This window comes from Zootoca vivipara, chromosome 1 (assembly GCF_965207765.1).
Source record: "Zootoca vivipara chromosome 1, rZooViv2.hap1.1, whole genome shotgun sequence".
Taxonomy (NCBI): domain Eukaryota; kingdom Metazoa; phylum Chordata; class Lepidosauria; order Squamata; family Lacertidae; genus Zootoca; species Zootoca vivipara.
In genome coordinates, this window is record NC_142582.1 from 42,499,014 (window position 1) to 42,520,619 (window position 21,606).

Here is a 21,606-nt window from a genome sequence, read left to right on the forward strand (position 1 = left end):
ATCATCTAGTTCTGAAATCTGCCATATTTAGTGTGAAACCACAATTTGTGGTCTGATGACACAGGAAGGTGCAGTTAACTAAGAGTAAAAATAAAATAAAAAAATTCCTCCCAGCAGCACCTTAGAGACCAACTAAGTTTGTCCTTGGTATGAGCTTTCGTGTTCATGCACACTTCTTCAGATACACTGAAACAGAAGTCACCAGATGCTTATATATAGTGAGATGGTGGGGAGGGGTATTACTCCCTCCTTGTGGTGGGAGTGGGTGATTGAATGCAAAGTTTCTGTACCCCTCCTGTCTGCCATGTTAGAGAAGGATGGGGACACAGGCAAACCTGGGAAGATAGGCTTGCTCATGTCACAGTTAACCGTATTTTGAGTGACAACCAAACATGATCAAAAATATTCTGACTTGCTTTTTTGAGAATAAATTTTCTAGCTCTTCTTTGGATGTATTATGTGTTTATATATATCACAAATCTTGTAAAGCTAAGGTTCAATTAGGTCAACTAAAAGATAGTTGATATTTATGTCTACAGTCTTCCTATTTAGCATTGTGGTTTTGCCTAAAAGCACTTGAATTCCTCCATTACGTATTCATATGAATCTTGTAACATTATTGAGAAATTAACGTGAGACTGAATTTTGCCCTTTTAAAAATAGATCCTTACAATAAATGAGGATGGATCACTTGGTCTGAAAACTACCAAATCTCACATTTGTGAGCATTGTCATGCTGCCTTTAGAACCAACTACCATTTACAAAGGCATGTCTTCATTCATACAGGTACTGCTTGAATTTAAGTTGTATTTTATATTATCTAAAAATGGTTGGATCTTTAATAATACACTGAATTATGAAAAAAATGATGCAAACTTTATATTCTAAAGTGCAGGAAATGTGGCATCTAAGCTTAGGTATTCCATGCACCAAAGTGTCAAAAAATACCAGAAAAGAATTAGTGTCATTTCTGTTAATTTGAGATTTACTGTGTTGCTTTGCTTTCTGTATAAGGATGGGTTGGTAAGTCACCCAATTTCCAGTTTTGTCTTGTTCATAGCATAGTCTCTGGGTTCTTATTTTACCAGTGATGGAACTCTAGTTGGAATAGATGAAAGAGTTTTACAGTACCTTATGACAGCATCCTGCCTGATTTTGCTCATGAGCTGCACTCCTCTGTTAGCAGCAGGCTCACCGAATTAATAGCCTTTTTCTTTTTAGCCCAGGTAGTTTAGACAGACTTTTTTATACTAAAATATTTTGGAATTCATTCATATGCTGGATTCCAATAGCTGACTATTTTATTTCTCAGCAGAATCTGTTAGAAACAAATGTTTGTAGCTTTTAACTTACAGATGTGGAATTATATTGTTTAAGGTGAAAAACCATTTCAGTGCAGTCAGTGCGAGATGCGTTTCATTCAGAAGTACCTGCTACAGAGACATGAGAAGATTCATACTGGTGAGTATAGTGCCTTGAGTTTCTTTTTACTGGTGTGTTTAAAGAACTGTTTCCGAAACATGGCCAAGTATTGAGTGATTATGCAGCTTCTGTTTTAACGTGGCATTCAAGAAACTCTAGAAAAGAATTTAGGTGTCTGCTTTAGCCTTGCCTTTTTCCTCCCTTGCCCCCAATAAGTTACTGACAGCTGGTTTGAGCAAACCTTGAGAGAATAAATATTTCTATTGGGTAAGTGGTAAATAGGAATACTTCAAACACTATTATGGCCAAAATGCCTAACCCCATAGGTATCTGAACCCTGTTATTTTTGTAAAAAAAAATACAGAAAATTATACAAGAGTACGCGTTTTAGCAAAAGACAAATAGAAAAAATGAGACCCAAAGTTAAAGCAGAATAGTTACGTTTATATTGGTTTGTTTTAAAATTTTACTTCTGGAAAACCACATTCTGTAAAAAGACTTGGCTTTACTGGGTTTTTGGCATTTTGGTGCATGGCCTTTCATTATCTCTGCAAATATTTAGAAATATAGTCTTTTTTGGACTAGATGCCAATTTTCAGTCTATATTTCAGAAAAGTGGAGCTTGCAAATGTGCTGAGTGTTGCTTGGTGAAAGGTTTCATATCTGTTCAAACTGCTGGTGCTGATGTCTAGTACTTTATGTGTATGCATGTAAACCTTGAGCAACCAAAACATGACAGAAAATTGCACAAATACCCCGGTTGTATTGGAATGTTTGTACTGTATCTGTGCTTATCATCAAACTAGCCTTACTAGTATTTGGATTTGCACTTTTGCTTATACTTCTGTTTCTTCCAAGCCATGCGTTTTTCTGTACACCCGGGCTTCTTTCTGCTGCTGCCTTTCAGTATTGTTGCATTCAGTTATATAAATGATGTGCTGTTGGGTATGTTCTGCATAGAGAAAGAAATGTATTTTATTGAATTTTAGATTGTTTTTACTCTTGGTTTTTATATCTGTTTTCAATTTTTGTAAGTCATCTTGAGTTCATTTTTGAAAAAGTGACTAATTAATATATTTTTTAAAAATATATAATCCTGTTTCACAATTGACGCCTGTGTATTTTGCACTTATTGAACCCCAAAATAAATGGGGGAAAGCACGGGAGAAGGAGTGGGAGGAGAGGTTCTGTTGCACAAGTGGAAATTCATATACAAACAACATGGCTGATTTGAGTACAACTCATAATACATTAAGAAACATGGCAAAAAAAAATGGGCAGGAATGAAATAAATCAGATATTGGAAGTAATATTACTGTTTTAATATAGAATCTACAAAACCTTTCTTTACTATACAGTACTACACAATTATTAATAGAATATAAACTTGCCACTTTGACTGGTATTACGGTACATCTATTAGTAATGTTACTAATTTTATGAAGCAATGCAGTTTTAGCCATGGAAAAGTTTGTGCAAAAAAAACAGTTTTGGGAAATATTTCACTATATACCATTTCCTGAGAATAATTTTGCATACTTCACTTTAAAAATTGGATAATATTTCTAGAATGCCTTCTGTATACTTAGTTCCACAGGCATGCACTGAATGTATGTGAATTGACTGGAGACTGGCTTGGTTATCTGCTCTGCATACATTTTATTAAGATTGTTGGGGTATGGTGCCTGCCGCCCTTGCAGGGCTGTTGCAGTTAGGCAGCCGAGCTGTGATGGCTACCTTGTTTGGTTAGTAGGCAAGCAAAGGAGCTTGTATTCAAACAGAGGTCTGTTAAAGTGGTGGTAAGAGTCTCTTAGCTATGTGAGCTATTTCTTTTTTGAGCAATTCTTCCCTCTTGACTCTGTAGTCAGGCAGCAGGAATGGAGTTACACTGGAAACCAAAATACTGAGTTCAGCTATTACAAAAAACCAACATTACCAATCCTAGTTTCTTGACCTTAAAGAAACCATGCTGACTGGGTTTGGATGCACAGACAAACCAGAGTTAAGCTAAACAAACCATGGTTTAATTTTTAGTCTGAACTGAGCCTATGAGTTTGGTGGTATGTTTCTTATGTGTCATTTGGCTACACCTACTTCATCTAAAGTAATTGTCAGTTTAATGTTTCATGCTTTTAAATATATATTTTTTAATATGTAAGTTGGATCTGTGTATCTTTTTATAACTGTGGGTGGTACTGCTTGCCAGTTAGGTTTGAGTACATGAAATATAAGGGACCCAGGTGGTGCAGTGGGTTAAACCACTGAGCCTAGGGCTTGCTGATCAGAAGGTCGGTGGTTCGAATCCCTGTGACGGAGTGAGCTCCCGTTGCTTGGTCCCAGCTCCTGCCAACCTAGCAGTTCGAAAGCACGTCAAAATGCAAGTAGATAAATAGGAACCGCTACAGCGGGAAGGTAAACGGCATTTCCATGTGTTGCTCTGGTTTGCCAGAAGCGGCTTTGTCATGCTGGCCACATGACCTGGAAGCTATACGCCGGCTCCCTCGGCCAATAATGCGAGATGAGCGCGCAACCCCAGAGTTGGTCACGACTGGACCTAATGGTCAGGGGTCCCTTTACCTTTACCTTTACATGAAATATATAATGTTGTGACTCCAAGTATATGCAGTATAGGAGACAAGAAAGACAGGGCGAAGACTTGAAGTTTTGCTTCAGACTGAGTCAGGGGCTAGGGTGGACAAGATACAACATTATTTTTTACTTTCCAACAGAGAACTGAAATGCTTGAATTTAAGTCATCTTAGTCATTAAGTCAAGGAGACAAATTGGCTTCAATACAAAGAATCTTAACATAAGTGTGTAGTGGATTAAACTAAGACAATGAGCTAATACAGCAGTTTTATGTAAAGGGAAAAACAGATAAAAGAAAGGGAAAGGAAATTATAAAAAATGATATTGTTTTATGTATTAACATGGAAAACAAATATTAAGTGCTACTTGTGTTTGAAACAAAATTATGGAACCATCTATGATATTAAACAATAAATAGCCTGAGTCTTTATAAAAATTCATTGCTTTTATAAATAAATATTTTGTCAGAATGATTCAACTCTGAAGGCTGAATTTTAATTAGCTATTTTTAGCTTTTCAGTCTTTTTTTAGTCTTTGTAAAAGCGAGGAGCCTTAGTATTCTCTAGTTCATCGCTGCCTTGAATACGAAGCAATGCAATAGAAAGTAATCAAATACAAAGTACAGTGGTACCTTGACTTACGAACGGCTCGACAACCGAATTTTTCGACTTACGAATGGGGCAAATGGCCGCACGCTTACGAATTTCTCAACATCCAAATGGAAACCGTGGCGGTTTTAGATAGGGTTTTTTCGACTTACGAATTTTTAGATGGGGTTGCTTCGACTTACAAATTTTTCCGTTTCCAATGCATTCCTATGGGAAATCGCGTTTCCAATAGTGCTTTTCGACTTACGAATTTTTCGGCCTACGAATGTGCCTTCAGAACGGATTAAATTTGTAAGTCAAGGCACCACTGTAATACATGAGGTCTGTCTTTTGGCATATACTGTATCTTTTTAGAGTTGCTTTGCCTCTGTTGTGTCTTTTATTCTTTGACCATTCTTTATTTCTTTACTCAGTACGAACTTTTTACCGTGTTTCCCCCTTTTTAAGGCGTAGTCATAAAATAAGCCATAGCAGCATTTCTAAGCATTTGAGAAATATAAACCGTACCCCGAAAATAAGCCATAGTGATAGGCGCTGTGCGGAAGAGAGCACTGAGCTCCCCGAGTCAGCAGCAGCAACGCCGGCCGCAGCAGTGTTTGCTGAGTCCTTTCTTGCTTTTGGGACTTGGTTACTGTGCTGGCTTGGGATGGTGTGTGTGCAATTGCTGTTGCTGCTTCGTGTTTTTCAGCTGGATTCTCTGGGTTCTAAGCACTTTCCCCCGTTTGTTTGCGAAGCAGCACTCGGCTGCAGCCCTTGCCTCTCCCCGCGGCTGCAGGAGGCTGCAGTTGATCGCTATCTCCTTTTCCATTTCTTTTGTCTTTGAGCACCCGGCCCCGCCCCCTCTCCCCTTCGTGGAATGAAGAACGGAGTTTTAGCAGCATTTCCTCATTATAAAAAAAAGGTCAGGAACTTTTACTTTAACCTCAAAAATGGGATATTTCCTCTCTCTAAAAACAACTCTGACCTGAACACCAATAAAACGGGAGTAGATCACCTCCAGTTTATAAATCCGCAAGTAGATCGCAGTCTCCTGGAAGTTGGGCTCTATACTTTGGCTGATTGCAAGCCTTTGCATCTTTAAAAAACAAAAACCATGCGCCTCTCAGTCTTAATTTTTCTTTAATTCATCCCCCTATACCCTCCTCCAGCCATTGCCTCCTTCCATTCCTTACCCCCCCTCCCTCTCTCCCCACTTCCCTCACTCCTGTGCGATCTCATTTAGTCATATACTTGCTTTTTCTGTTGTGTTGTCTATTTTATATTTAATATTATTACCCTTTATGATGTTATTTTTTCCCTTGCGATAATTATTTATTTTTTATCTTTAACTAACTTTCCTTTCCATATTTTTCCATATATAACTCAACACTTTCCCATTCCTTCTTAACTCTTTGGATAGAGTGCCCCCCCATTATTGTTGTTAATTTTACAATTCCTGGATTTTTTATGGAACCGAACAGCTCGGGTGCTTCAGAATGTGCCTTCTGTTGCTACAGGGCTATGGGGCTTCACTATTTGACCCCCCCCCCCAGGTTGGGATTTTTAAAGTAGTTCTGTGGGTCCCAGGGCGCAGAATCACCCCCGATCCTTTCCTTTGTCTAAACAGACCTCTTCCCCCCTGACTTTGGAAGGCTGTGCTTCAAGGGTGATACCAGGGGTTTTTTAAGACCTGCGCCTCTTAAGGATTGTTACGGTCCATAACTTCCATTGCTTTCTAAAGGGTTGGGGGTTTAAAGCACTGCCACCCCCACCCCACCCTGCAGGCGCTCGGAACTGGCAGCGCCAACAACGCGCCCAGCAGCGCGCAGAAGAGAGCACTGAGCGTCCTGAGCCAGTGGGTCCCAGTTGTACCAGCACTTTTTTAAAAAAAAGACACCCCCTGAAAATAAGCCACTGTGTGTTTTTTTGAGGGAAAAAAGTTATAAGACGGTGTCTTAAAAAGGGGGAAACACGGTACCTGGTTCACCTGTACATAAGATTCCTACTGTATTTGCTTTTCACCCAGGAGTAGAAAGCAGGTTCAGGGAGATCCATGGCATACTGTATATAAATTTGTCAGTGCACTAGCCAGATGATACTTTTATCCCTGGGAAGGGCTAAGGAACCAGCAGATAGCTCATTCGGTAGAGCATAAGACTCTTAATCTCAGGGTCGTGGGTTCGAGACCACACTGGGCAAAAAGATTCTGGCATCGCATGGGGTTTGACTACATGACCCTTGTGGTCCCTTCCAACTCTCCCGTTCTATGATTCTGTTATTCACCTTCAGCTAACTAAATTAAGGATCAGGATATTTATTGCTATAAGTCAGCAACTAGCTATTCCAATTTCAGTTATTTTATCTTGTTACAAGGATGCTTAAAAATGTGGTATTAAATAATAACAGCAGCACTTGTGAACATGCTTGTGGCTGGTCTGAAAAAATTGAGACAAGTTAATCACAAGGGCATAGAAAATTATTTCTCTTCATAAACACACTCTTTTTGTCAATATAAGGAGCTTTTACGTGCAGTCTTTTTCAGTTTACTAGTACATACTGGCAACTTATTGGGGCAAGTCTGTTACAGTGTTAGACTAGAACCAAGCTCATGTGTGACCTTGGGCCCCTCACTGCCTCTCAGATTAACCTACTTCACAGGGTTGATTAAATGGGGAGTGAGAGAACCATGTACATCACCTTTAGTTCCTTAGGAAAGCGGTGAGATAGAAATACAATAAATAATAATGAATAAAATACTGGAATGAAAATGGAAATTTATTGTTTTATTTGTTTTCCTCTAGTTCTGATTGTTATGAATGTTGGGACATTCTTTTTTGATGGGCTAGTTTATTTTTTATTTGATTCTCTTCCACCTCTACTCAATATTTGTGTGATTCTTTTAAGATGTTTGGAGTGATGAGCCACATGAAAAAATATTGGTGTGTGGTCAAACCTATATTTTGTTTACATCCAGCTGATCAAACCAATACTTTGTAAGTTTGTTGTTAAGTAAACCTAAATAATAGCATGGCAGGGAGAGGTATGAATCTGTCTTCTCCTTTTTTTCTTAAACGGTACTTCCTCTTTTCATTTTTATTCTTAGGTGAGAAACCATTTCGATGTGATGAATGTGGCATGAGATTTATACAGAAATATCACATGGAAAGGCACAAGAGAACTCACAGTGGAGAGAAGCCTTATCAGTGTGAATACTGCTTGCAGGTAATTTGAGAAAGAGAAAGAAGGGAGTTTAAGGGAATCTGTTTTTACAATATCTGACAATTGTGATTCCAAGTTTTAAAACCTTGAGGTAAGAGTGCACTTTGGCTTGTCTTCTAAATACCATACATTTCATTGTGGATTTAATTAAAAGCAATTAAAAAATAGATTTTATAGTTATGTATGAAAAAATTATGGCTCTCCAGTATGAAAGGAACATATACCCATTGAGAAACCTAAGTTTTTAGTTATCTAAAATATGCATAATTAATGACAGAGACCTTGAAACAAATTAATGCTAATTGAAAGGGTCATTTAGGTTTCTGTCCTTTTGTCTTACCTTTCCCACAGTTGCAGGTATTTGAAGTGGCAGGAAGGGCCCTTATGTACTGCAGTAGGCTCCTATAGATCAAGAACAAAGGGTTGGGTTTGCAATAACTGAAATTGTTTGAATATTAATATTGACTCTCACATCTTCTGACATGGTAAGGTTTTCACATTGTGACATGTGACCATTTTTTAATTCCCAAAATCACTTATGACAGGGTTGCGGTATCTCAAATATGGCCCCTTCAGGCCTCTCTAGTTCTCCCTCAGGACTCTCACTTCACCAAGCATCTCCTCACATCAGCCATATTTGAGCTTTTGCCTGACTGAAATTTGCCCCTGAACTCTGATATTGCCTCTGGCCTTGCCCATGCCGCCCCAGAGCATTCTCCATGAGAGAATAGGACCCTGACTTAGAAGGACTTTACCATGTGAAAAAATGTGAATTGGCCAAAAGGCTGCATTGCTTTTCTCTAACCAAAAATGTCTTCCACAGTTCTTCTCAAGGACTGACCGGGTGTTGAAACACAAACGTATGTGCCATGAAAACCGTGACAAGAAACCCAACAGAAGTGCCACCAAAATTGGCCTTTTGACTCCTGATGATGATCAAGGCTTCCCTATGCCTTTGAAGGACAGCTCTTTGCCAAAGAAGAAAAGGCAAAAAACGGAGAAATTGAAGTCTTCTGGGCTAGAAAGAGAAAGCGGGGCAGATAAATCTGAGCATAAGAAAGATAAGAATGATTTTTTGCCTTTGTATGCTGGCAGCACTAAGATCAAGGATGAGTATATGGTGGCTGAATATGCAGTGGAGTTACCACATTCTTCCGTCAGTGGAGGGCACCTACAAGAAGCAAATTCTGGAGAAATACACCCACCTAAACTGGTGCTCAAAAAAGTTAACAGTAAGAGGAGCCTAAAACAGCCACTAGAGCAAAGTCAGACAATTTCATCTTTAGCATCTTACGAAGACAGCAAGGTTTCTAAGTATCCCTTTGATCTTGTGGATAAACAAGGCCTGTTGGACTCTGAAGGCAATGCTGACATTGACCAAGTTGATACTTTGCAGGAAGGCCCCAGTAAACCTGTACACAGCAGCACAAACTATGATGATGCAATGCAGTTTTTAAAGAAGAGGCGGTATCTCCAAGCAGCTAATAGTAATAGCAGAGAATATGCCTTGAATGTAGGCACCATTGCCTCTCAGCCTTCAGTCACACAGGCTGCTGTGGCCAGTGTCATAGACGAAGGTAACACAGCCTCAATACTGGATACATCGGGGCTGAATGTGGAGATTAAAGGCAACCATGACAAAAATGTCATTCCAGATGAGGTACTTCAGACTCTTTTAGACCATTATTCCCATAAAGCTAATGGCCAGCATGAAATAGCTTTTAATGTGGCTGATACGGAAGTGACCTCTAGTATATCAATCAATTCTTCTGAGGTGTCAGAAGTCACACAAACTGAGAATGTTGCAACAAGCTCTCAAGGTTCCTCATCCGATAAAGCCAGTATGTTACAGGAATATTCCAAGTTTCTTCAGCAAGCTTTGGATAGAACTAGCCAAAATGATGCCTATTTGAACAACCCAAGCCTTAATTTTGTGAGTGATAACCAGACTCTTGCAGGGCAACCAGCATTCTCTTCTATAGACAAGCAGGTCTATGCATCTATACCAGTCAACAGTTTTCGATCAGGAATGAACTCTCCATTAAGAACAACTCCAGACAAGTCTCACTTTGGACTTATCGTTGGTGATTCCCAGCACTCTTTTCCCTTTTCAGGTGACGAGCCAAATCATTCTTCCTCATCCTCTACCCAGGACTTTCTGGATCAAGTTACTTCTCAGAAGAAGGCAGAAGCACAGCCTGTCCATCAAGCATATCAAATAAGTTCCTTTGAGCAACCGTTCAGGGCTCAGTACCATGGAGCAAGAGCTGGAATATCATCTCAGTTTAACACTGCTAATGGGCAGGTGAATCTGCGGGGACCAGGGACAAGTGCTGAATTCCCAGAATTCCCTTTGGTGAATGTAAATGATGCTCGAGCTGGGATGAACTCTTCACCTGATGCCACAACAGGCCAGACATTTGGCTAAGAAAATCTGTAGAAATAACACGGGCACTTTAGCATGGGTCTGTCAAGAGCGAGCATCTTCTGTATAAGATGGAGTCAGTCCTATACAAATTTAAGGCCTTGGGTTGCAACAAAAAAGTAAGCTGGTACAGAGTATTGGCAACTGCTTTTTGTGTGTGTGATTAGTCACCATTCTTTTTGAATTGCCTTATATGTGGGTGTCCACTGAAAAGGCAGGTGGTTATTTGCTTGCTGGAGATCAGGAGCTTGCTATGTTGAGATTTTATACAAGACAAAAGAAACCAAAAAACCCAGATAAGATGTCTCTCCTGTAATAATTTCTTAGTTTGGTAACATTGATTATTTTGGGGAGAATGATAATTATGAGATTATTCATTTTGGATTTTCCTGGTTAGTTCGTCAAGCCATTGCACTTCAGCAGGGAACACAAATATAGACTGTACAGATAATATGAACTTAAAAGTTTTAATGTCAGGAGATGATGGCTAGACAACTATAGTGCATTCTGAGGGGAAATCTGTTTTATCAACTCTCTTAAAAAGTAATACACATAATATTCCTTCTTGGTTTCTTTGAATTTCCTTTTACAACACTTAGAGATAGGTAATTATGTTTTCTAAATGCACTCCCCTATTTAAATGTCTGATTCAATTAAAAGTACTTTAAAAGGAAAATACTTACTATTAATGCATTTACTTCATTCCTGAAGTATTGCATATTTCTTTGTACCTTTATGTTTTTATCTCCAAATGACAGGTATCAAGATGGTTAGGATTGAACTAAAATGCTTTGTAGATGACATTCCCATTTCCATAATGTTTATATGAATGGTGAACTCCAGGTTTTAAGAGTTTAAATTGTACTTCAGCCTACAAATCTGCAATAATTAACGTTAGAGCACTTAGATTCTTTTCAATTTTTCTTTCTTTCTCAAAAATAAAACTATTTTAGACCTTTAGGTTTGATGTGGCTGCATCATTATCACCTTACATAACAACAGAAGGGTTATCTTAATGAACAATTTCATTGGCAGTTTTACCAACTAGAGCTGGTGACTGAGAACAGTGACCAAAAGATCACTTTTGCTGCATTTCACAAATAAATTAACTGCAAACTTTATCCCTATCCCCTGTAGTTGTTTTAATAGTAGACTGTCTTGAATTACACTGTGTGGTGCAATGATTAGTTCTGTATACAGTTTTAACACGCCGTGCTTCGACTTAACATAAATGTCGGGATAATAATAATTTTTAAAATTGAAGCTTTTATTTTCGTTATATTGTATTCACTAATGGGCTGCTTTAAGGTAATATTGCAGGCAGTGTTTTACCTGAAGGCTGAGCAACAGGAACGCAGATAGACCCCCCCAAAAAACCCCTCACCATACTCAACATTTAGGCAGGGGAGATGGGTGCATGTTTTACAGCTTCAGGTCTGCTCACCACCTCTCAAAGATAGCCCTAACGATACCTCCTTCATTCAAAAAATTTAAGGAAAGCAAAATTTCAATTCCCGGAGAAAACCTTGTTTTAATTAAAATGGTACTCCTAATTTTGGTTGCCAAAGTTCTCCTTTGTTTCACCTGTGTTTCGGACCCATTTTAGAATCTACATGAAAGTCATAGGCAACTACTGAGAACCCAAGACGCATATGCTACAAAATGCCTTGTTTATTCCTATAGGTCACGAACAGGTTAATTTTACAGGAAGGTCTTGTTCTATCCCATTACTCTACATAAATTGCCCAAGGATTTATTTCATAGTACAGTAAGTAAATGCAACCGTGGTACTGAGTCAAAATAAGCACACATGAAAACTTCTAAATAATGGAACTTTTTAGGTCTTTTTAGTTTGTCTCCTGCCCCACACCAGCACAGCTAGCACATAACATATTTTAATTTAATTAAGCATTCGTGGCACAGTGTTTGAGTGCACCACTATTTGTACAATTAACATTCAGTTGTGCTTCAGAGAAGTAAACAGGACTGGCAAGTGAGAGTTGTGCACAATTAGTATCTAGAAGGAATGGCTAAGAGTCTGTGTGTGTATGTAGATATGGCAAGACAGTAAGGCCAGGGTGTAAAGGCTATGGGTTGTATCTTGTGTCCCACTCATGCAAGTTTCTTTGTTCTGGGAGAGCTTTCCGTGAATGGAAGGGCGAGGAAGTCATTTTTTTTGCAAACTCCCCTTTCTCTCACAACCCTTGTGTCCTCTTCCCTTGCTGTTCCAAAGGGACCCCAGCCCTCTGGAGGAGATTGGTGGGGGCCAGAAGGGACTCAGGTGAAATAAATGAAATGGCCTTCCCCTTCTTCATTCATTGGAGCACCAACTTCATCAAAGAACCATCTGTGAGTGGAGGGGTACAAGTTGAATATAATCCCTACAGTGAGAAGACAAGGAGATGCTTCTCTGAAAGTGTCCATTATGAAAAAAGTGAGCAGAGAGGAATGGAAGGAACTATGGCTAGGTTCCAAAGTGTGTGCATGGCCAAGCATTTCCATATTTACCCTTCTGATGGCTGCCTTTGCACTGCATTGAGGGAGTGCTGTTTTATAGCATTCCAACATTTTTAGAGGGACTTACTGGGAACACGAGAGGCTGTAGCTGAGGAGAAGCATTGGCAAGCGATGGAATATAATGAGCAGAACCTCCACCTGTGGCTCTTGAGGGTGCCCATTGGAATCATGTAAAAACCTGTTCCTAAGTTGCTTTTTAGAAGAAGAAGAAATGACACAGATATATCTTAAGCCTTGTCAGTTATAATACAAACCTATTTTATACATGCTAGGAGACAGTGTTAATAGAAATACTTTCTTAATAATGCTTTTTAAAGTGTATTTAGGAAATCTCTGCTATGGTTCTACAGTCCTGTTAAGCTCAATGTTATGTTTGGATTCAGTTAACTTAAACTCTTTGAAACTAGACTTCAATGCAAACATGCTGCTTAATTTTCTCTATTTTTAATGGCTTATATTTTGGGTGACTGCTGGGCCTGAGTGTCCCTTTTAACACTAATTTCCTGTTCCTTTAACTTTGAATATAAAGCAAGTTAATGAAGGAACTGACTTTTGAGCTGAAAGCTGAAGTAGCTCCTTTTCCTTCTCTTCGTCTTAGTTATTCAGAGTAAACAATTGATCAAAGATGATATATCCATTTATTAGAAGAGAAACCACATCATGTACTGCAGTGTACTCTATTTCTGAAGAAAAATTCAGAAGGATTTGTTTTTCATTTATATGGACCACCTCTTCATGCCTTTTTTGAAATTAATTTAAGAGAATTATTACAGACTCCCAGGTATTGTAGGTGGCCAAGGTTTTTGAGAGAAGGAGCAGTTCAGAGAAAGTACAGTGAAAGCTTGAACGTTTTATTATTAATGAGGATGCTAATCCCTACACAATTTCTCCTTGTTTCTTCAGTGGCGTAAAGTCGTGTAGTCAAGGTCTTATGAAAGTATGACTATAACTTTAATCAAGCATATTGCAGAACCTATGTACAAATACTGCGAACTAAACCACAGTTGTCGAAATGAATGAAATGCATTGTAATGTCATATGCCTGCTTTTGTTGCTTATTTATTTTGTGATTTTAAAGATGGGTTTTCAAGTCACTAGTGAATTACTGAATTTTTAGTATAGCTGTTTGATTTCATTTCCAAGTTTCTGGCTTGTTTCCTGAAAAATTTCCACTTGGATACATACAGCATATTCCATGTTTCTTTAGATTAATTTTTTATGATGTGTGTATCATATTTCGTAAATATTTGAAAAGGATCTAAAATGGATCCAGGATCAGCCTGTTTGAGTATCTCAGTATTAACTTGCTTTGTATTTGTAAAATTGCAACCTAAAATTTTGTTGGGTTGACATTGAACTCTTTCGCAAGTTGCAGGGGAGTAGCTATTAGAATATAGTTCAAAGCTTTAGAAGGCAGAAACGTGTTAGTGATCTGGGTATTTTGGTTGGTAAAAATTCAAATGTACGTTTTCCAGTTATTATTAATAATAAAACAAACTATTTTTATGTTTTCTTAAATTCTGCTCAATGGAAGCCTTGTGACTTTTGGAGATGCTTTCCTTTTATGTTAAGTGCATGTTTGTTAGGTATATGTAGGACATTTAAGTACTCCTTTTGCAAAACAAAAAACGAAAACATGTCCTGTGAAAGTATTGCAATGAATGAAAACCATTATGTTTTTTTTAAAAAAATAACTTTCATTATTTCCAAACAACTTTGTTTCAGGGAAATTTTCTAGTTGCTTTTGCTATACTTATATAAAATCATTGTTTCAATAATAATTTAAGAGAGAGACAGTCTTGTAGCGAACACAAACCGAAGCAAGCAAACCTTTCTCAAAGTAGTTTCTTGCTTTCTTTTTCCCAGTGAATGGAAAGGTAAAAGAAAAAAAAGTGTAAATGTTTATTTTATTTTTTTATGCAATATTGTTCTGTAAATATGAGTTACAAATAAGGATGTACCTATGATTGAATCTTTGATTCTGCACAGTTAGAGTTTATATATGAAATATAAATGTGTCTTGACAATCAAGGACTTACTGTCAGTCTTCCTTTATGATGTTTTATTAATGTTATGCATTCCATTTGTTAGACTTGAGTACAAATGTGGGAATTTGTATTGTCTGTAAAGTATGTAATGTTTTTACAGCTTGTTTCAAAAAAAAGGAAAAAAGAACCTTGTATATAAACAGATCACAGTACTGCTTTATATCGGGAGGCATATGATGTACTGTATGTAAGCAATAATGCCTAACAGTGCTAACTTTGCAAGTAGCATAAGGAAAGTTCCAAAAACTGTTTGGGGAGTTAATAGCTTTGATTAAGTTAATGGATATTCTTAATTGTTTTTAATCAATAAATTCAACTGTTTTTTTGGTTTGTAGTATATAACATTGTTTACATAGCACAATCTGAGTTTCAGGGAGAGCAGGCCTTAGATCTGCACCTGTACACACATTCATGATGAAACTAATGGCTCAGATGAGCTTCTGCAAGATGAGTTAGTGTCCTTATTTTTGAAGGAAGATTAAGGATTTGCTCCTCCAGTTTCCGCACCAATTGAGTAAGTTTGAAATTTAATTTTAAATCCTTAAATCCCAGTATAGTTTGGGTATAAATCAGGTTCACGTGATACAAAAAGTGGTTCTTGTTCATAATTCACATTGCAGTTGAACACTGAGTCATGGTTGATTTTGATATAATTTTGCCATAGGGATTTAACAGCTGCTGAGATGAGCTTTATCCGGAGTTCAAGCAAAACAAAACCAAGTCAAAAAGTTTGAACAATGCTTTCAGACTGTACAGAGCAACATAATTATTTGAAAACTATCATTGCTTTGGTGGGGAAAGATCGCCGATTTATAAATGTATATGACCTACATTTTATAGGAAGAAATGTTTTTGAATGCTAGTCATTTATATAATATGTGCTTTGAAGGATTTGCTAGTTCACTTCTGTCACTTTTAGTACACTGGTATCTTTTTATATGTAATGTATGCTTTTTATTATTGTAGCAAAGCATTTCAGTAGAAGGAATTTTGCAACAGTGTTCAAGGAGATTTTATTGTTGGAAACTAATTATACTGGATTCTGTCTCTGTAAGTTTTATCTTTATTTTAACAATGTCAGGAAAAGGACCTTGGTATTCAAATAAACCTGATGATCTGCTCTTTTTTAAGGATACATTGTGTGATTTGCAAACGAGTTCAGAAATTTTACGATGTTTGGTAGAAAATTCAGGACTTATACACAACTTTTAAAAAATATTAGGGGCCGAGAAAGGGGCCGAAAAATAGAAGAATGCTGCTGGAATTAATTTTCTGATACAGTATTTCCCCTTCCCCCCAGCATCCATATGCCTTCTTTGCCTTTCAGTTCATAAAATCCCCTGTAATACCAGAAAAGGAGACTTCAGTGGTCATACAGTATTACTTAAAAAAATACAAGAGATATGTCCATTTTACTATGAGTGTTGGTTTTTTTTTAAGCAATTAAATTCCCAGTTTCATTAATTTAAAAATATGTATAATATAGATGCTTTTGTATGAAACTTGAAAGTATGAATTTGTGTAATTATTTTGTATTTGAAATAAATTAGGTAATGCAGGATTCCTGAGGAATCAGGAATATTGTGATGATAATGTGTTTGTGTGGTAGTTGTGTATGGACATACACCAGAACATTTAATGGATTGTGTGAGATACATTGAGAAATTGCTGTGTGGATACTTGCACTCTTGTCTAGGGAAGATGCATGTACCTTTCTGTACTCACAGCCAATACCTCTATGTATTTTGGACCAGAAAGTGCCATCTTCAGTCCTGGATCTCACAGTTCATGTAATATGGCCAGTAGTTTGGTTCACCACTTTTGTGAACTGAAAGTCATAGGAATGGATGGAATGGTTCCTTCTATTGTTCAGGGACTTATGTCCTTTGGGACTGAAAAGGACATCATAGACCATTATTGTTTTGTTCCCCTTTTCTATAGATCTGAATGTTCTGGGATCACGGTAACTGTGCATTTGAGCCAGATTTGTATTTTCAGGCAATACCATGCTTCAGCTACAGTGGCACAAGCACTGAGTTGTGTAGGTGGAGCTCAACAAGATTCACTGCCTTGCAAATCAGGGAGACATCCTCACAGAATCAAAGTTAAGATCTTAGTATTGGAAAGAGTTTCAAATACCAGGTATGGGAGATGCAGAAAAACACAAAAAGCCAATATAATTTTCATGCAACAATGCCCATTACTGCACAGGGGTGCTATTTCATGTACCCAAAGACCTTTGCAATACTGGAAAGGGAGTTCTGCCCAAATAATAATGGGATTTATCTGTTTAAGAAACAGAGTGAAATTTACTACTTTTTGACTTTTTTCTTTAAGGTTAATTTATTTGGAGTTTATAGTAACCATTGAAAAATGTACACAAAGACATTTTAAAAAAAACCTTATTAAATGTATAAGCAATGGCTGAAATCTCAGTGTGCTCTGGCTGCTGGAAAATAAAAATACAGAACTCTGCATTATGAATTAAGGCTCACAAGAAATTTTTCATGATCACAACATTTGAAAAATGCATACATTTCTTATGTAGCAGAAGATTCAGCTTCATTCTTGATATAAGCCAATGATCAGTCTCTGGGTATTCAAAGGATATCTCTAGCTTTGAATTGTTTATGCACATTACATTTTTATAAGTTATATTCATTTTGCATTAAAATGTCTATGGCTAACACCTCAGTTACTTAAAAGGCAAATTCTACATTGCATAAGGAGGAAGAACTGAAGGCGGACAAACTACAAAATTTTCATCTCTAATGGACTTGCATTGGCAGAATGGATTGGGATAGTCTTATGTATCACACCACCAATATTGTATACATTTTTACTTCTTTACTAAATCTTGTCATTTCAGCAAGCTATACATGTAGAAATGAGTGGAAATGAATGGCAGTCAACTTCTAGGCAGCCAGGGCCACTCCCTGTGTTACAAAAGTATTCTCATCACTCAAAAGAAATGACCATTTTGCTCACTTGTGAAAGCAAAGGTTTCAGCAAGCGATCTCTTGGGTGTCTGAATAAAGGGGGCAGGCTAACAGATAATGAGTGATGTCTTCTACCTGTGGTTGACTACGATTTCAAAGTCTTTCTGTGTACGGGACCTTGTTGCAGATATCCAAGACTGCAGTGGGCATCACTTGGAAACAGCTCAATAATGGCATTTCTTAAGGAAGCTGGTGAAAGTTTGATCAGACAACTAGCTCTAAAACGCTCTGTTCTCAAGAGTGGATACCCAAGGGGAAAACGAGGTGTTTCTAATTAGTTGCAGGTCCCTTCTGGATTCTATCCAAAAGAGCCAATCCATTGGTTGACACTTATTCAAAGTCAAAGCAGAGCTCAGTTCTGGAAAATAATAATAGTATAAAACATATTGGCAAGCTTCATTCTTATCATCCGATTCCATATAGCACAGATCAGGAAAACACCCAATAGGCATGGTAGCATTCTTTTAGCATACTTTAACTGAGCACAGTCCAGTCTTACCATAATTGTTGGCCACAGATTCTGTACAAAGAAGAACAACTGATATTTCTGATGGATAGGGAGTATGGCTTCTGGGGAAAAATATTTTGCACAGTTTCCAAAACTTTAATGGAATTCAAATCAGAGCTCCAGATTTCAGTGTCATAGATAGAGCATCTGGGTAAGCATTTTGAACCTACCCTAAAGATTTTTGGTAGCAATCGGCTGCCTTCCTTTATTGTAATAGAATTTCCTCAATGCTCATATGGTTTCCTGTGCCTTTAATTTCACTGCTTCCATATGACATTTCCAAGAGAGGGTTTCATTTACACCTAGATATCTAAATAACTTGGTTTTATAACCTGCTGATCCAAGCACCACCTATACCTGGAGGGTACGCTGGAGTACTTTGACACAGAACCTGTGGGCTGCACACTGCCTTGTCATGCGGGGGGGGGGCTGGGGGCTGGGAGTGAAGCCAAATTGCCTCAGTCCAGTCCTCATGCTACCTTCCAAAAGCCAGCTAAGCAAGGCTCTGGGCTTGGGGAAGGAGGCCTGAGGCTCTGGCAGGGTCCTAGAGCCCTCCCATTTCCTTTTAAAAGCTGGGAAAGTGCTAACTTGGCTTTGGTAAGTAGGTAGGACGACTCTAGGAGAGTCAGAGATCTCACACCTTCCCAAAGCCCAGCACCTCGCTTAGCCAGCTTTGGCAAGGCAGCACAAATGTTGCTGAGGGCCTCCAAAAAAAAAGCCTCTAGGCCACATGTTAGGCCACCCTGATCTTAACTAGGACTATCTCTGCCAGGAATCGCAATCCTGGTCTAACTTCTACACTCCTTGTAATTCCTGGTGCTTTTAAAATTGGTGCCCTCTTCAAGATTTGCAGGTCCTATATTACTGGTGTATAACCTAATGCAGGGGAGTTTTAATTTAAAAGTACAAATGGTACAACGTCCAAAGTACAAGTGGATATTCTTAGAAATTTGCTCTTATTTTACATATGTGTAAAATTGATTTTGTGCACCTTGTAGCTTCAGAATTAATTTGGTATGTGGGACATTCAATTCACAATGCATACTATGCCCAATGCTTCCTATAAATGCCATTAGTTTCAATCATATCTAGTATAGCCGTTTGTCAGTTCCCCCTCCCTGTCCATGTTTATTTCACTGCTGTAATGAACAGGTACCTGTAAATCTTGGTTCTATGCCATCTTAATTACAGTCAAAGGTTGTGTGTTGAAGGCAGGTCCAAACTTGACATCACTGTGAACTAGAATGCTTGATATAACCATTTCTACTACTGTACTTCCAAGAGCTTCAGCTCCTTGTGAATATTGATGGTATTCCCATTCTTGCTGATATTATAGAGTATATTTAGCCCCAAGAGCTGCAAATAAAGCAAATAGGTCTTGGACTGTTATCATATCTCATTGATAATGGAGACCTTTTATTACCTTGGACCACTCTGCTGATTTAAGGGCCATGATAAAAGTCTTCATCAAAGGGTACATTCTGCTCAACCAGCTGGGCTGATCCACACTGGTTGCGGGCTGGCAGCAAGTCAACCTCTCCATTGCACCCATTGCATATAGTGGACATAAACTTGGTCTGAACCAAATATATTCCCCTCTGCCTTGCCTCCATGAACCACAGGCTTCTGGATTGCTCCCACTGGAAGGGTCTATCTCCAGGGCACATCAAGTGCAGGGCTTTCACGATGTACACAAGAGCTACAAAAGTCAGGAAGGGTTTGCTTTTTGCCCAGGTTACTAGGATGCGGTTCTTCAAGCCGATTCACTTTTAGTGCAGGATTTAACTTTCTCGTGCTTGCCTTGGCTTCCTGCCGTTTTCTGCTCCTCTTCATTGCTGTCACTGCCTGTTCATCTGACCTCTCAAAGTGTGTGACCAAGAGCAAAGAAAAGGTGTAGCAGCCTTTACCAGTGGTGGGAATTTGGCTAAGAGGGAGAGGGCTAGCAAATGAGCAGTAGTGACAGAGGCCATATTCTACATCTGACACACATCGGATTCATATAAATGTTGCGTGTTATTAAAGGTTAATCAGAAACATGTAAGTTTTCATAGAATAATAACAAATAAATAATTTATTTAAGAATAACTACTCATGAGGTATCCCAAAGTGATAAAAACATACATAAAACTAAAAACAGCTAAAACATCTGCATATATAAATACAATTAAAAACCAATACACACATACACAACTTAAACCAGCCAACATACATAAAACCAATTCAAATCCATTACAGATACCACTAGGATTAAAGTTCACTTTGAAGGCTCCTTGAAAGAGGCCTTAAAGCAGGATTCCCCAAACTCGGCCCTCTAGATGTTTTGAGACTACAATTCCCATCATGCCTGACCTCTGGTCCTCCTAGCTAAAGATCATGGGAGTTGTAGGCCAAAATATCTGGAGGGTCAAATTTGAGGAAGCTTGCCTTAAAGGAACATTTAAGTGTCTGAGCGGGGCTACATTTTCACTTTGAGCTATAGCTCTTCTTTTAATTACACACTAAAATTGTTCTTTCCTTGATGAAGATCATAGTTAAGAATTTTTTTCCATTTTGACAATTTATGTTGAATTTTTGATGTTTTACAGCACAGGAATAAAATGGATGGTCTTTGCACGCCTTACATTTTCACCAGCCAAAGACTATGATCCTGTAGAACAGTTACCTTATTGTGAAAGTTCCCACTGATTTGGCAAGTCCGCTTGGCTGTTGCTGTGGCAACTTGAGGCCTAAAAATATTGCATGTCGTTATATAGTCCAGCTGCGGCATTTCCTAGCCACAAATTACATTTGCTGTCTACTTGTTAGGTTGACCAGAATTCTTATTCAGTGAAGTGCTGGTTTTCAGAATAATGGTAAGTCATTAGTAAACCACCACTTATCCAAGCTACACTGTCCAAATTGGGTGTTACAACCTAGACTCATGAATCTTTCTAGAGAGAGAAAAAATCAACAAATGTAAATGTAAAAATACTTTTTATATACAGTCAAAGCACTTCATGTGCATTATGAGAAAAAGCACTGTCTATGGCGAAACTTCACTTGGAGACCTCCTGCAACTTGGTCTCTTTGGCTACAAGCATACCTGCTTGCCTGAACTCAATGGGACTTCAGATGTATAGAGCTCAGGAAGTTACCAGATGAGAATGCACCATAGCATGACCTATAAAACGTTCTCTCTTCCAAGACCCATTGCACTATAATATGCAAAATGCTCTCTTGATTCCACCATCAGCAATACAGAATATTTGTTAGACCTTGGACAAAAATATTAGGAAGCAGCTAACCCTATTT

General features: G+C 38.2%; 1 protein-coding gene across 3 annotated transcripts in view; it reads left to right on the forward strand.

Moving 5' to 3' along the window:
• ZNF148 (zinc finger protein 148) overlaps positions 1-11,203 on the forward strand; it is a 30,689-nt gene extending 19,486 nt beyond the window's left edge. For 2 of the 3 annotated variants that reach the window (XM_035129501.3, XM_035129493.3), the window contains exons 4-7: positions 664-787; positions 1,379-1,462; positions 7,703-7,821; positions 8,642-11,203. In XM_035129501.3, the coding sequence (XP_034985392.1) occupies positions 664-787; positions 1,379-1,462; positions 7,703-7,821; positions 8,642-10,246 (1,932 nt within the window). In that variant the 3' untranslated portion in view covers positions 10,247-11,203. The remainder of the gene's footprint in view (positions 1-663; positions 788-1,378; positions 1,463-7,702; positions 7,822-8,641) is intronic. The other variant, XM_088652252.1, reaches the window with a different exon arrangement.
• The last annotated feature ends 10,403 nt before the right edge of the window (positions 11,204-21,606 follow it).